Here is a 16950-nt window from a genome sequence, read left to right on the forward strand (position 1 = left end):
TATATTTATTGTTATTGAATCATTTCAATCGATTCCTTGTTAAAACTAGCGCCTTAAGAAATATTGCTGGAACTTCGCGTACCATAAATTAAAATTTTTGTAAAAACCTTAAAAGCTTTTGAAAGTTTGGATAAAATAGATTTTTTATTTTTGAATTTTGAAATTTTTCAAAAAGTTATACTTTCTTGGAAAGTTGTATGGTTGATTTATTCAAATAGGTTGACTTGATCCGTGTTCCCGAAATCGTCGACAAAAATTTGTAACAGCACACACACATACATCCACTTTCTCTAAGGCATGTCAAAATGTTGAGAAACCTTTGAAACGTAAAGATATATAAAAATATTAATTTTCGTTTGCAATTACTATAACTTATCCTACGGGAAGTTAGCAAAGAAGACTATTATATTAGTAGTATTACTTTTATAAAAACACGTTTTTAGCGATATTCGAATGATGTTGAGATAATATTTCAAAATATGTCCAAAATTCTAGGCAAATTTACCAAAATATGATCAATCAAATACGTTTAACCAATTTGCTACTCTATTTTTTATCGTTCCAAAAACATAAGAATATATATATTTATGGGCCGATTCCGCCGAACAACAGACCAATGTTATGGCAAGGCTCCAACGTCCATACATCATTAAGCATTAAATCATAACGGAATACTGTCAAAATGTCATGTATTTGCTGTGCATTCAGGCACATAAACCTCGACGTCACTTACATGTTATGAAGCTGGGTCAGAAAGACCCTGTTATCTAGGATAGTCTATTCGACATTTGTGCGGTTTCTAGATTAGGTTTTCTATCTGACAACCTGAGAAAAACGCAGCAACTGGACAGCAACCACATGGCTTTTGTCATTGTTTAGTATGGAAAGTTCTTCAAAACATAGCCTTGCAGTAGCACTGGCTTGTTGTGCGGCAGAATCGGTCCATTAATCTATCTATTAAAAGTAATTGAAAGTAACTACTGACCAAACTATTTTCCTAATTTATTGAAATTAGAATGCTTAGTGCTTTGAGCTTTAAAATTTCGACCCAAGAATAATATATATATATATATATATATATATATATATATATTATATGTTATATATATACATATATATTATATGTTACATGTATATATATATATATATATATATATATATATATATATAATGTATATTAAAATTATGATAAAGAAGGTGATGAATGCAAGAAAATATGAAAATATCTATAAATTCATATTTTTATAACTATTACGAAAATGATACAACTCGCAATATTTCCAAGACTCGAATAAGTTATGAGATCTTGTAACAATATTTCTGCAAAAATTGATGTAACTTTCAATTTATGAACTTTTAACTACACCATCTTACTTACAATATAATCCTAACATCCTAACATCGACTAGGGAAATGGTTATAGATCAAACTCTAGAAAACGTTCTTATATTGTTTCAGTTTAGACACTTTACTGATATAAAGTTTTGTATAAAAAAATTGCATTGCTTGAAACGCCGAGAAAACGAACATCCTCATGCCCATTAAAGAGATGAGATTGAAATTAAGTTAAAATTAGATAAAAATAATTTATCCGATTCGGTAAATATATACTTGTTTTTTTAATGAAGTAATTGTATAATTATTTTGATCAAGTAATTATATAAATTCAATGCTTCATGCACATATTATACCTATTATATATATTATAAGGAATTATTATAGGGAATACGGGATCTGCATAGGCGGTGGTTTGAGAAAAACAGTACAGCGCATTAGTAGATAATAATAATAAGGTGACCATACATAAGCAGGGGCCGTCCCGAGTTTTTTATTACAACTACCCATCAAATATCTGAGTATGCTTATATGAAACAATACATTATATATGAGAAAAATGATCGAAAAATATAAGATATAATGCAAAATATTATCGAATAATAAAGATTTTGCTAAAGGTCAGTAATTTTAATTAATAAAAAATTGATTTAAAAATACTGATTCATATAATACTTAGCATAAATATGCACATATTATATGTGATTTATTACCTATTATCACTTCTAATCGTGGAAGAATCTATATGTACATATATTGATAATGCTTTGAAGCACATGTGGCGTTTCCACGTTCTGATTACCGAATCGATAACATCGAGTATGAATTAGCGCCCTGTTGTTTATTCCAGCATATTGTTTGTTTGCACGAACCGCTGCTATTGTGGTTTTAGCAGCCAACAAATGTGGATTCATTTACTGAATCCTAATAAAAATTGTGATCAACATATCGTTGCATTGTATGGAATTGACAATATAAATTACAAAATCAGTGAAGACTGTCGATAATGATTTCCCTTATTTTCTTCAGTTCAAAATGTATATAATGGACAACTACCCCACTAGTTGTGCTTTGTTAGTTGGGGCATATTTTCTACTGTATTTGAACAGTATGTTAGCAACTTTGAATATTCGCGCCAGCATAGATACCAACATTAAGTCTATGCTGTATCTTGTACATACTTCATATAAGTCGCCATGTTGTTTTGATTGTCATGTAAATAAATAAATAAATATTCGGTCTTACTTAACTAGACTCGGAGGCGTAAACATCTAAATGGTAATAAATATATATCCTGACTAAATATTATTGGTTGTTATCATTATATGCGTGTATTATATTAACTTGTGATTTAATTTCAGTTAGCCAGAGTTGAGGTATTTGATCTGTGTGATAAATACTGAGTGAATGTTAAAGTTAAGCATCTAACAATTCAGAAGTGCGAATGAATTAACCCCACAGTGTGAATGTTTGTGTTGTTCTAATAACGTTTTGGTTTCAGGTTTATTAACGAGTTTCTCTTTCAGAAAAGTCTTGTTGTGTCAAACGAGACACGTGTTTGAGGTTAGCGTCGGGTGTACTGTGTCGAAATCGTGTGTCGATTTTGAATAGTGCGTGTAACTTTGATCGTGGGAGGCGATTGTGATTGTGAACATTTTGTAGTTTGTTGTGTTTCAGATCCTATTAAAATGGAGAGGCAGACAGACGCGTTCGAGATGTTCCAGAGTGCCATAAACGCCGCGGGATCGAGTACCGGCCGAACACGTGAGGATGTGATGTTAGAGATGATAGCAGTGTTATTGAAACGTACTGAAGAGCCAAAAGTTATTTTCCACGCGGAGGCAGACTTCACAAAGACCATAGGGTATTTCAATGGTGGAAAAGGTGGTGTATCCGCAGAGGAGTGGCTTGAAAAATTAGACAGCACCAAGACTATGCGAAACTGGCCGGATAACATCATTTTGGAACATGCGCGGAGCCTACTGATTAATGGTGGCCGTGATTGGTATGACATGAAGCAGCAGTACCTGAAATCTTGGGATGATTTCAAGTATTATTTCAGAAAAGCTTTCATCCTAAGCGGAGAAAATTTAACAGCTAAATGGGAAAGGATGAGAAAGCGGAAGCAGCTGAAGTCTGAGGATGCCAATGCGTATTTCCATTCAAAAACAAAATTGTGCCAGGCATTACATATGAGTTTCGAGGAGACGAAACAGCAAGTATTGAACGGATTGCTAGACAAACAGCTGTATGTTATTTTAGCTGCTGAGAAGCACACCGATTATGATGAACTGGGTACTAGTATTTTAACTCACGAAAGTGCCTTAAATGATTTAAAGTTCGAGTCGGGTGAGAGCAGTCAGTCATGGAATACCACGAAAGTAAAGAGTAAGGTTGGAGAAGATATTCAACAATCTGGAAAAAGAATAGTGAAGTGCTACCAATGCAGGAAAGTAGGACACTTTATACAGGATTGCCCAGAACGGAATAAGAATAAAACTGAACCTGACACTAAAAATCCTAGTGGTGAAGTGAAATGGATTACTGATAAAGAGGATCAGACATCAGAAAAATATATGAAACGTGTCACCATAGATGGCAAAGAATTCAGGGCTATGGTGGACGCAGGAAGTTCCATATGTACAATAAAGGCTTCATTGCTGAATGAAGGAAAATATCGGAAGGTGCATAAACCGATGGTAATAAAGAGCTGGGGACCAAAGAATTTTAAATTGGAGTCACCCGCAGCCATAATCGTTACGATGGAGGTAGATAGAATAAAGGCTAATAATGTTTATGTCAGAGTGGTGCCAGATGATGCACAGGACATTGACGTGATAATCGGGCGCACATTTACAGAGTTGCCACATATATATTATACCACAGAGGATGGTATATTAATGTTCAAGCAGAACGAAGTCAAACCAATTGTGGACATAGAAGATGTGGAACAGAAACCCGAAACGTTGACAAATCTACCCGAAGGAACAAATAAACTAATTCCTTGTTTTAATAATTTTAGGTCAAATGATAACACGGAGTTGTACCAGGACCATGCAGCACTGGACCAGGACGAGGTAAAACTGGACCAGGCGAGGAAGGCACTGGACCTAGAGCGGACAACACTGGACCTAGAGAAAGCAGCGCTGGACCAGGAGAGAAAAGCACTGGACCTGGAGAGAGCAAAACTGGACCAGGAAAGGAAGGCAATGGACCTGGAGAGGGCAAAGTTGGACCTAGAGAAGGCAACACTGGGCCAGGAGAGAAAGGTACAGGACCTAGAGATGGCAAAACTGGACCAGGAGAGGAAGGCACTGGACCGCAGGAGTATTACACTGGACCGGGACAGGACAACAATGAACCAGGAAAGGATTGCACTGAGGCATGAAAGATTCCAAATCATGCAGATGAGAGAGAAGAGGGAACAATCTCATCGAAATTTAGAGAGATTGCCAGGCAAAAAGGCAATGATTGAGAAAAATTACAACCTAGAGAGACAAACCAGATGGAAGAGGACCCCAACAGACTGGCGACAGATACCAGCGGACTGGAGGAAGACCCTGAAGCAGCAGAAGATGGGCAAAGAAGACTCTGGACTGGGAGAAGATCACACCGGATTGGGAGAAGAGGACTCTGGACTAGGAGAAGACCATACTGGACTGGGAGAAGGCAGTGGATCGGAAGAAGAGGACACAGGACTGGGAGAAGAGGACACTGGACCGAAGAAACCCAGGAGCCGTCCCCAATGTGACAGCCATAAGCCAGCCAGATTGCAAGATTATTTACTCGAGGACGAGTAATTATAGGATGGCCGAATGTTAGCAACTTTGAATATTCGCGCCAGCATAGATACCAACATTAAGTCTATGCTGTATCTTGTACATACTTCATATAAGTCGCCATGTTGTTTTGATTGTCATGTAAATAAATAAATAAATATTCGGTCTTACTTAACTAGACTCGGAGGCGTAAACATCTAAATGGTAATAAATATATATCCTGACTAAATATTATTGGTTGTTATCATTATATGCGTGTATTATATTAACTTGTGATTTAATTTCAGTTAGCCAGAGTTGAGGTATTTGATCTGTGTGATAAATACTGAGTGAATGTTAAAGTTAAGCATCTAACAAGTATATTTAATTTTTATATTATTAGCCAGTAAAGTGCTCAAAAATCTATTTAAACCTAAGATCAAATTTGATCTCAATTGAAAATCTGATATTATACTGATTGATATTAAGCTGATTAATGTTGGGATCGAGCATGGAAATAGTCGTTGCTAAGCCACGTTTTTACCATGAGACCAGCGTGAAGACTGTATTTATAATATACTGTAATATATAATATACTGTACTTTATAACTTTATTGACTTGATTGAAGCTGTATTTATCAATAACTTGATGAAAGCACGATTTTAATTACTATATAAATATATAGGGAATGATAGTAAAAATGTCATGAATTGAATCAGGATGTATGTCTTGTATGCATTATAGAACTCAAAATATACAATTTCTTGATCCTCGTTGAGAATCTTTATTTACGAGTTTTTTACACATGATTAAGTAGTAACAATATTTCTTTATTAAAAAGAAAGACAAATATTTTAAGCTAAATGACAAAAGTTCTTAACATCAGCTTCGCTATAAACGCTGTTCAAGCCAAGAGATTGACAAAGATGCTTAGGAGCCCCGCAAATAAAATCCCACAGGACATTCTTAGTCCCTTGGATTATCATAGTTTGCGAACTATGCGAAGAACCAGATGGCCATATACGGCCCACAATTGTTACATTTGGAACTATAATATATCGAAATAATTTATAAGCCAGACAGGTTGTATGTGAAGTGGACGAAACTTCAAATATTTAGATGTGAAAGTTGAAGGCAAAATAAACAGGCTTATTCATTATATTAAATATATTTTCAGAATAAAAGCATAACGAGTTTTGTGGTATTGCATGAGGAAATACCAAATAATATACTATATAAATATAATAATGTTTTGAAATAAAGAAGCCGTTCACTAAAATTGAATTGGTAATCTAAAATAGATCGCAAGGTCTATTCCAATAAAAACATAATAATAGATGACTAAGTGTATGTGGTATTTCGCCTTAAGAAAAGCTTTCCGATATGTGTAAATTATCGTCCTAATCAATACGAATTAAGATTTTGTTAAAGATTTTATTGTGAAGAATTTCAAATTAAGAAGAAAATTTTTAGAATTACACCACTTTTTGTAGGCCCATTATATTTCAGGATTAAAACCATTGATCTTTACCAAAAACTAGTTAATACGGTTACCAAATGATGTCTTTAAATTTTTAAAATCAGCTGAGGATTTGTGGCTAAAACGTGTACTAACAACTTTGCACTTTTCCGCTAATTCTAAAGAATCAGCTCTACCGATCGTCGCTAATCCTTATCAAATACTTTTTAAATTTTTCGAACCTGTTTTTGGCGAAGTCCCGTAACGCCAGACGGCACCTAAAGCCGGCCACTCTATTTAACACGTATTATTTAAGCGAGTATAAATCTTTTTATTCCAAAATACAAGTGAAAGAGCCGCGGGGGGCACACAGGTGCAGGATCTCGCGCCAAGACTCACCTGTGACGCACACGGCCACGGCGGGAGCAACCCTTTGTTGTTTTAGGCGCAAAAACACGGCGTCACCTATATATCAATGGAAGTAATTCTAGTGTATTTATGTAGTATCTAGTGTATTAACACAAATCATTCTAGACATGTGGAGATGGCTGCATATGTGATCAATGCAGGTTATTTTGAAATGTCCGGTACTAGATGCCACTGTTTAAAATCATATTTTTTGATACCAAAGTTTGATTGATAGTAAGATAGTATTAATTATTGTTTAGCAAAGATTGCGCTTTTGTTAATTGAGTTTGATTTCTAACTTTGTTATCTAACATAAGTCATAATTTACTAAACATTTCGTGAAATATTTTTTGATTTATATATAAATAACCTTAGGTGTCCGGCACTCGGGGACTTCCCCCTACGTTTTCCAATGTTGGTTAAAAATTATTCAGAATGACTTCAAACGTTGGTAGAACATAAAATCAGAAGGTCGGATTTTCTGCCAAAAACAAACTTCTTTAAAAAGTCAATTATATTGTAACGAATACTTTTACTTTTTCTACACATTACGCATTGTTTTTATTACTGGCATATATAAATTATAGACTATATATTATTGTGGTTAAAATTAATTGAACGTATTATATTACGTTATTTTAATTCCTACATTTCCATTATACATTGGAATAATTATTAATTTCCTTGATTTACGATGCGCCAAAACCCTAAACAAACTGTTGTGTTTTTAACCCATTATTTCTAATCTGGTTCTTTCAAACGATCAGGAAATGGTTATAAATTATGCAGACGTAATAAAATTTTATCATAATATGTTAAACGTCCTGTTAACGAGTTAATAGAATTTGACACGTGTACAATTAAAACGGTGAGAATAAATGAGCATTAAAAGCAAAAGAAAGCACGAAACAGGCGAGCTTTATTTTGTGCTTGCATGCGACAGCTTTGGATGGAATTATCTTTAATTAATTTCTAATTATGAAGATAATTTTTGTCTTATTATTTTATAATTGAAATTGTGTGCTTTACATTTTATTCTAGATTAAATGTTAATCAAAAGTGTGATTAAAAAACTTACTGAAAGCTCGACTCATTATTAATTTTTGCATTTCGGAAAACTTTGAATGACACTTTTGTTAAAATTTAATAAGAAGATAAGCACAAGTTTTTTAATAATGTTCATTGTTGTTTTGCATATTATTATATATTGATTTATTTTTTATATTGAATAGCTGATTTGGTTAATTATATTTAATTATTGATTTAATAATCATGATGGTTGACAAGATATCAATGAATTCTCAAAAAAGAATTGCTTTTCAATGGTTACGATTATTTTAACTTCAATTTCTTCTTATTAAATTTTAACAAAAGTGTCATTCAAAGTTTTCCGAAATGCAAAAATTAATAATGAGTCGAGCTTTCAGTAAGTTTTTTAATTACACTTTTGATTAACATTTAATCTAGAATAAAATGTAAAGCATACAATTTCAATTATAAAATAATAAGACAAAAATTATCTTCATAATTAGAAATTAATTAAAGATAATTTATTAAATTTTGGTTTGGAACTAGGATTTGTTAAATTTTGGTTTGAGATGATAGATTGTGCTCCTAAATTATTTGTTTAGTGTGTTTTTTTTATTCGACGTTAGTGAATTTTTTATAGTATAATGTTTTGATAATGAAAATCTTTTTAAATAAGTAGAAAAAATATTGTAGTAAATATCACTTACAGTCAGTTAACAAAATGTTGCATTGCAAGAATATTTTTGTTAATTTTGTTTTAATTTTTTTAGAATTTAATTTAAATTCTATTAATAGTTATTTCTACAATAATTTAGTAAATTAGTTAATCTAAACCAATTATAAATTACGGATACTTATGTATCCTTTTATACATTGAACAACATATTCTTCTAACTAAGATATGAATGCAGAAGAATTTCAAACCTATTTCATTGTGTAGATACCAATAAGGTAAAATTTTGTTAAAAATAATATATAAAAGAGCAATATAAATTCTAATACATAAATCTATTACAATCCGATTTATCTGAATTCGCGTTTGCAAATCTCAATCAGCATTTTTGAGACGAACTAATCTAAAATTGGTTTAATTTATAATGGCAAAAATGCTGATGATTAAAATTGGATATTTGTAAAACATTAAGAAGTATCAAGTAGTGTATTAAATTGAAAATGGTATAATACTAATATTATAATAAATGTATTCTAATTATATACTATAATGTAGTAAATAAGTAATAATAAAGAACAATTACGAACTCTTGATGACATCAGTCTTTGAATATTCATACAGTATGTTGAATTATTATCGCTAACTATAAATAATATATAAATAAACCTCAGATACATGGTTCATCAATTTATCATGTGTTCTCACAGACGAAAAAGCCCAACATAATTGTGATCCTACAAAAAAAAAAGAAAATCCAGTTTTGGTTTTTGTGGTAGCTTACATGTGATCGTGTATGGTAAGCTCTTGACAGCTTTTTTCCTGCATTAGGGAACTATTTTGCTGTAGTTTATATAGACATTGTTGCCTGCCTCATATACATATATACATAAGCATATATAAATATATATATATATATATATATATATATATATACACACATCAAAGCAAGAAGTGAAAAAAGTTAGAAAATAAATACAATTGGCGTGAAAACTACAAATTTGTACTTAAAAACTACAAGGGTCAAAGTCGTGTATAAACTACGACAAAAAACTTGAAGATTTTAGATTATAATGATGAATAAGAATGATCAAGATGAAATGCACCATTGAAGTATGAAATAAAGTCTACTGTGTGAAGTAAAATGAATTTATGAAGAAAAATGAATAAACTGAATAGACTGAAACGAGGAAAAATGCATATGATCAACTTATGCTAGAAGAGAAAATAAAGGAATTTGAAGAAAGCGTCGTAGTGCAAAAAGCGTGGGAAAAGTTTGAGCAATAGCAAGTTCAAAAAAACGTAAAGCGTAAGAAAGATTCCATTACATTTTAAATGTAGCTTTCGAATAAAGCACAAATAGTGAGTAGGTAAATGTATAAACAATAAAATAAAATTCATGAGAAAATATTATCATAAAATAATATCTCATATTCAATATTATTTTAATTGCGTGCACCATAAATAAACTTGATATAATTTAAGTTCACAAAGAACAAATAATTGAAACAAAGTTTAGGCGCGAACTACAAAAGTACATAACAAGCAACAAGTTCAGAACTATTACTGAACCGCTGCGATACAGTTGTCCTCTACCACATTAACATTATTTCGTTATCCTAGATTTCCAAAAGTTCCTGCTCTGATGGGCAAAGTAGTAGAAACAATTTCCCTAATAGTGAATTTGAGTAAAATGCAAATGCAAACTATGTTCTATACTGAAAATTACGATAATGGTCCATTTACTAAACTAGTGGGGTGCATGGCATCGTGTTTTAAGGCAAACTGCTGGAACTTCTCGTGCCTTAATTAAAAATCTTGGTACTGAACCCCAAAAAAAATTCACAAAATGTGTACACATTATTAAAATTTTTATAAAATACTAGCTGACCCGGCTTACGTTGTTTTGCTAAATAAGTTATATTCTAAACCATTTCTAGAGAATCAAAAATATTAATACTTTAAGTGCATAAGGATGTGTTGTTTGAATGCTGTATACAATTAGGTATTATAAAAACAATAAACCCCATTAGTTTGTCTATATTTTGTCAATACAATCAAACTTTAAGTTTTACACACTCTCTATAGGTATAAATATGGTATAATCCAATCCAAGTCTTTTTTGGTCTATCGACTTATTGAATACGTTTCAAGTTTTTCAGATTCTTTTTGGATTCTGGATTTCGTGTATAATTGTAAATAATACTAATGAGCTTATACAAAATTTTCAAATTTTTGCGAGCAGAGGCAGAAAATGAATAAAGTATTTCTTCTTTGACCTGCTTTTTGAAAAGTTTCAAGTAACATTCGATGAATTAAAGTAAATTTAATAAAAAGGTATATATGTAGAGTAGGGCGAGGCACAAAGATCCAATTTCACTTTGAGCAAATATAAACTATATTGTGAAAACCGTAACAATTATATCACAACAAATAACACATATCAAACGAACAATTATCTGACTACGTTCAGTAAACTGACTTCTGCTTCATCATTGTAGAAATGTGCTTTTTTGATGTCTTTCAAAAATTTGTTATCTAAAACTTTTTACCCCATAGGCGGGGTAACGTGTAACGGGCAGGTGGCAAAAGGTTTAAAGCCTTATTTTAATTTTAAAGGTATTTTACAAAATAATTACATTTTCAACTAATGCTAAAACTACCAACGGAAGAAAATACTTTTATTATAGATTTTCAAAGATTACCGTTTATCTCCCCCATTTCAAAGATTATCGTTTTCAAATCAAGGTTGTAGCTGGCTATACATTTTTTTTCCTCTAATTTCAAGTATTGTTGTTAAACAATGCTTAAATTTACTGATTTTTGACACATCGGTGATGGACCTTTTTAATCCCGGGCCTTCATATATTACTATTTATTCTGCGATAAATTCTGCGAAATTATAACTGAAATAATGTTATTCGACAAAATGTCCATTTGATCGATACCAAATTTAGGTTCTGAATTTAAATAACACAATTAAAAAATAGTGTAACCTAGAAAATGTTTTATAAATACCAATGAGTATATAATTATACAAATAAGATCTTTCAGAGCACCGTGTTTGAGAAAAATATGCCAAAAAGTGCATTTTCATATTAACATATCAAAAAAGTTTATATTTTGAGTCTCTAGTAACACTTGCGGCCCGTTTACTAACGTTTTTGTATATAAATAAAACTACAAACAAAACTACTTACTACAAATTTATCATAATTAAATAATATTCGCGTAAAACCTCCTATTAATCGTAATTGAACATCATCTGTCAAAAGCGTTTGACATTTCACGTAATTGCCACCGTCCATTGTTTTATTTAAATTACGCTTCTACAAAAATTTTCAAATTAAAAATGTAAAGTTTCTACGCGATTTTGAAATAATATCTCACCTTTCCGACAACCTACTGATTAGCACGAATTTTTCAAGACTATGACTGGCCAAATCCATTCAGCCGTTTTCGAGTTTTATTCGGACATTTGAAAGACAGCTCCATTTTTATATATAAGATCTGATAATTTGATGTGCATATGTTCAATAATTTTTGCCGCCAAATGACATTTGTTTAACTTATTTTTATTGAGAGTCCATAACCGCTGGATTTGCCTTTGGCCCAATTTGTGCCGCCAAATGACATTTGTTTAACTTATTTTTATTGAGAGTCCATAACCGCTGGATTTGCCTTCCCAAAAATTTAATCAGTTCTTCATCTTGTCAATACAAGTAAAATGTTTTCTGAATTATTAAAATCGGACGCTCCGTTCTCTTAAAAACTGAGTTATCGTTTTTGGCACTTTTTGCCCGTATTTTCGAAACGTCTAGACCTGCCTTCGCCAAAAACTAATCAGCACGTCTCCGTATCAATACGAATCGAATATATTATGAATTATTCAAATCGGTTGATCGATGTTCCCGAAATCGTCGACGAGAAATCCTTTGAAACGTAAGAATATACAAAAATTTTCATTTTCGATTTTTTGCGATTACTATAACTTACCCTACGGAAAGTTAATGAAATCTTTATTAACAAATGTACAAACACAAACAGAATAGAAAAATCACAATTTGTCAACAGACACAAAATTAACACTGACGTTTCTTACTAACCAATATCAAACATTTGACTTGAGAATACTTTTTCATCGGCTCACTAGCGCCAAATTAGCGACTACAATAGGACCCCTAACTAATCCTTCTGAACGCGTCTTTATTAAAACATACTCTATGCTCAAAATGTCAACTTGAATTCCGAACGACTATAACCCTAAACAATATTACTATAACCGTGTAAAGTGATAATATTTTCTACAACAAATGCAAGTATAGTTAGATTCATTATATTATTTGAGATATTTGAAAAAAAAATAGATTATTAAATAGTACTAACCAATATTTATTGAATACACGCAGTGAAAATATCTGAAGAAACAATTATGAATGATCAGAAAATTAAAATTGAGCCACCAGAATATTCAATGGAAGACATTAAAGTTGAAAATGAATTTGATGATCTTACAGGTATTGTTAAGTCTGAATCATATTTAGAAGATGATAAAACTTGTCTGGAAAGATTTATGAACTCCGCAGTAATTATTGAAGAAGAAGTCAAACAGGAGTTAATCGAGACATCTGCTTATGCATGTGACATAAGCAATAGATCATTTGAAAAATCGCACACGATTGACCACATACCTAGAAATGGCAAAAAAGGCAACAATAAATGCAATGTATGTGATAAGACATTTCAATATTCATTACGATTGCAACGTCACATGATTACTCATAATACAGAACGCCCTATTGAATGCAAAATCTGTCATAAGCCGTTCAATGAAAAAAGCACCTTGGCAAAACATATGACCATTCATACAGGAGAACGCTCTTTCAAATGTAAGATATGCAATCAGACATTCAGAAAAAAAGCTAATATGAAATTACACATGATCACTCATGCCAAAGAGCATTGTTTCAAATGCGATATATGCAATCAGACATTCGCACAAAAATATTGTTTAAGAAGGCACATGATCACTCATACCAAAGAGCATCCTTTCAAATGTGAGTTATGCAATCATACATGCAAACGAAAATATAATTTGAAAAACCACATGATCACTCACACCAAGGAGCGTCGTTTCAAATGTGAAATATGCAGGAAAACATTCTTACATTCGGGTGACTTAAATAGGCACATGTGTATTCATACAGGAGAACGCCGTTTCAAATGTGATATATGCAATCAGACATTCAGACAAAAAGCTAATTTGAAATCACACATGACCACTCACACCAAAGAGCGTCCTTTCAAATGTGATACATGCAATAAGGAATTTTCACAATCGAACAACTTGAAGAGAGACAAGATGACTGTTCATAGTGGAAAACGTGATGAAGATCAATGAAATATTACCAAGCAGAAACTAACACTGCTTGTGAAATATCTATGAATTACTTATATTTTATTTGCATTGAAAATTTAATTACTGCTGTACAAATATTTAGTATTATGAATAAATTTATATAAATATATATATTTTTTTATATTATAAGATTTACAGATATTTTTACAAATTTTATTAAATCGCATCATTCTTATTAAGCAGTACTCAGTTGTAAAATTTCAGACAAAATAAATTACAATTTTTGATCCATTAATGCTAATTTATACTGATCAATTAGTAGAATAGAGCAAAATTTTTTATGGAAAATCCTAAACAGATTTCAACTGGTGAATTCAAATTGCTGGAACATTTGAAATTTTGAAAATCCGAATTATTTTCGATATTCAAAAAAATAATTTTTTTGTTACTTAAAACAAAATTCAACTAAAAAAAAATTTTTTTTTTCAAAAACAATCGTTTCATCAACACAAGCAGAATTTTTTTTTGAATCGTTCAAATCGCATGCTTATTTCTTTCAAAAACTGCCATTTTTAGCACATTGACAAAACAATCGCATTTGGGAAAAGTTTTTTTACTTCAACATATATTTTTTTCCAATTTTTTTTTTGTACATCGAAAATAATTCGGATTTTAATTTTAATTCTGGCTAATAAAGCGGAGCAAAGAGTGCAGAAAATAAAAATAAAGTTTTTGATAGAACGGAGTATCCGATTTGAATGATCTAAAAACATTCAATTTGTAATGATTGGGAGAAGTGGTGATTAGTTTTTGGCAAAGGCAGATGCAGCCATTTCGAAGATACAGAGCTAAATGTACACAAAATGGCAGTTTTTGAAAGAACTAATCGTCCGATTTGAATGATTCATAGAACTTTCTGCTTGTTTTAACAGAATAATTGCTTTTAGAAAAAAAAATTTGTTTCAATTTTTTTTTTGTATATCTAAAATGATTCAGATTTTAATTTTAATTATGACTAAAGTTCTAATATACTTTGCAATTCAGTTTATATAATTCTTATAAATATTCGACAATGTTACAATATTTATAATGATCTATATAAAAACATTTAATATTTCTCGAACATTTCGTTACGGTACGGAAAGTTCCATTTGCCTTATGGCACGTTGCCGTACACCACTAGTTATGATATATATATCGCCAAAAAAAGTACCATAAAAATCGGCTTATATTATTTTCAACAGCTAATTACAAGAAAACGGCTCGGTAGATTTTCAGTTAAAACTAATTAGTATCATTCCCAGCTAATATTTTCCAAACAGTTTATGATTTTTTAAAATCGATTCGGTAGTATGAGCTTAAATGTAGACGAAAAGTTTAACACTTTTTTCCAAATTTCAAAGGAACGACTCGGCCGCTTGTCGCTCAAAATTGAGATGCGATAATCCTCATCGAGATACATCATATGGCTTTTAAATTTCTGAAATCGGTTCTGAAGGCGTTTTGGAGTAAATGTCTATGAAAGGTCTAATTTTGACAAATGCTAATAAACGATACTAATTTTTGCAAACTTTGACAAATTTTTAAAGTTAAACGAGTTGTAAGGCAGTAATATTTTAGTATGATCTAGAACAGGGGTCGGCAAGCTTTTAACTATAGTGTGCCAAGCCACTCTACCAATATGATTTAGAGTGCCGCCTTAATTTTGAAATATATAGTTAGGTGCTAGGGGAGAAGAATTATAACCAAATGTATCTTTTAAACATATTTATTAACAAATAACATAAATTTCTAATATAAACTAAACAACTTTAATGCGAATCTTATGCCTGCACATTTTTCCTTAACATTTCAATATCCGGGGTATAATTTGTAACTTAATTTCACACAAGATTCTGAATGTTTAGTTGTTAAACGATTTCTTTGTGAACTCAAAATATGTTTCATGTGAGAAAAAAATTGTTCACAGAGATATGTGGAACCAAAAGCTGAAAGGAGAGCGCATACAATTTTCTTTAAACAATTAATTCTTTTGCGGCAATGTCATTCAACAATTTAATATGGCTGTCGATTTGTCCATAGAGTTATCTTCCAGATTTTTTTGTAATTCCTTCAATTTTGTTTTCCATAATTCTGAAGATATTAGTTCCTTTCAAAATTATCAACATTAATCCATTCGAAAATCAACAAATCAAACGGTATTATTGATGGATCGATTAAATCTGGTTTTATGAGGAAGGAATATATAGGCACATAAGCTTCAAAGTCTTTGCATCTTCTGGAAAATTCATCTTTAAGTACTTCAACGTAGGTTGAATTACATTAGCGAGCTACGTTAGAAAAATAATTATAATTAAACATTTTCTCTTATTTAAAAATCACTCGATATTTGCGATTTTCCTGATTACTTTATAGAGTGCCATTCAGAACCACATCGCGTGCCAAGCCTGGCACGCGTGCCGTAGGTTGCCGATGCCTGATTTAGAAGACTATGGTATCTTTCGTCAAAAAAATAATAAAAAAATCGCCGAAAAAGAAATTTAACACTTTATTACAAGAAAACGGGCCGGCCGATCTCTACCAAAAACTAATCAGCACGATTCCCAACCAATATCTTTCGAACGGTAATTTAATTTTCAAAATCTATTCAGAATTGCGGGCTCAAACGTGGGCAATTTTTGTTTCACTTTAATGCGATTTACAAAGAAACGGCTTGGCTGATCGTCGCGCAAATTTGATAAACGCTAGTACTCATCGAGATGCATCAAATGGCTTTTAAATTTTTGAAATCAGTCCAGCCGGTTTTGAGAAAACGTCGATTTACGGCAAAAAATCTGTTCACATACACACACACATACTTTTTCCAAATTTGGTCTCATTCGATTCAGAATGTCTTGAAACGTCGAGAAAACATAAAATTAGCGAATCGGT

General features: G+C 31.6%; 1 protein-coding gene across 1 annotated transcript; it reads left to right on the plus strand.

The window, feature by feature from the left end:
* The first annotated feature begins 13092 nt into the window (after positions 1-13092).
* LOC113367429 (gastrula zinc finger protein XlCGF7.1-like) lies at positions 13093-14061 on the plus strand. The gene has a single exon (XM_026609038.1). It carries the CDS (start codon positions 13093-13095, stop codon positions 14059-14061), a length of 969 nt encoding a protein of 322 aa, XP_026464823.1.
* The last annotated feature ends 2889 nt before the right edge of the window (positions 14062-16950 follow it).

This window comes from Ctenocephalides felis, unplaced genomic scaffold, assembly GCF_003426905.1.
Source record: "Ctenocephalides felis isolate EL2017-DRISC unplaced genomic scaffold, ASM342690v1 CF-g0.4_SCAFFOLD_01170, whole genome shotgun sequence".
NCBI classification, from domain to species: domain Eukaryota; kingdom Metazoa; phylum Arthropoda; class Insecta; order Siphonaptera; family Pulicidae; genus Ctenocephalides; species Ctenocephalides felis.

What these genes read in the sequence shown, in the direction of transcription:
- LOC113367429 (XM_026609038.1), top strand. Translation starts at nt 13,093, where the DNA reads ATGAATGATCAGAAAATTAAAATTGAGCCACCAGAATATTCAATGGAA.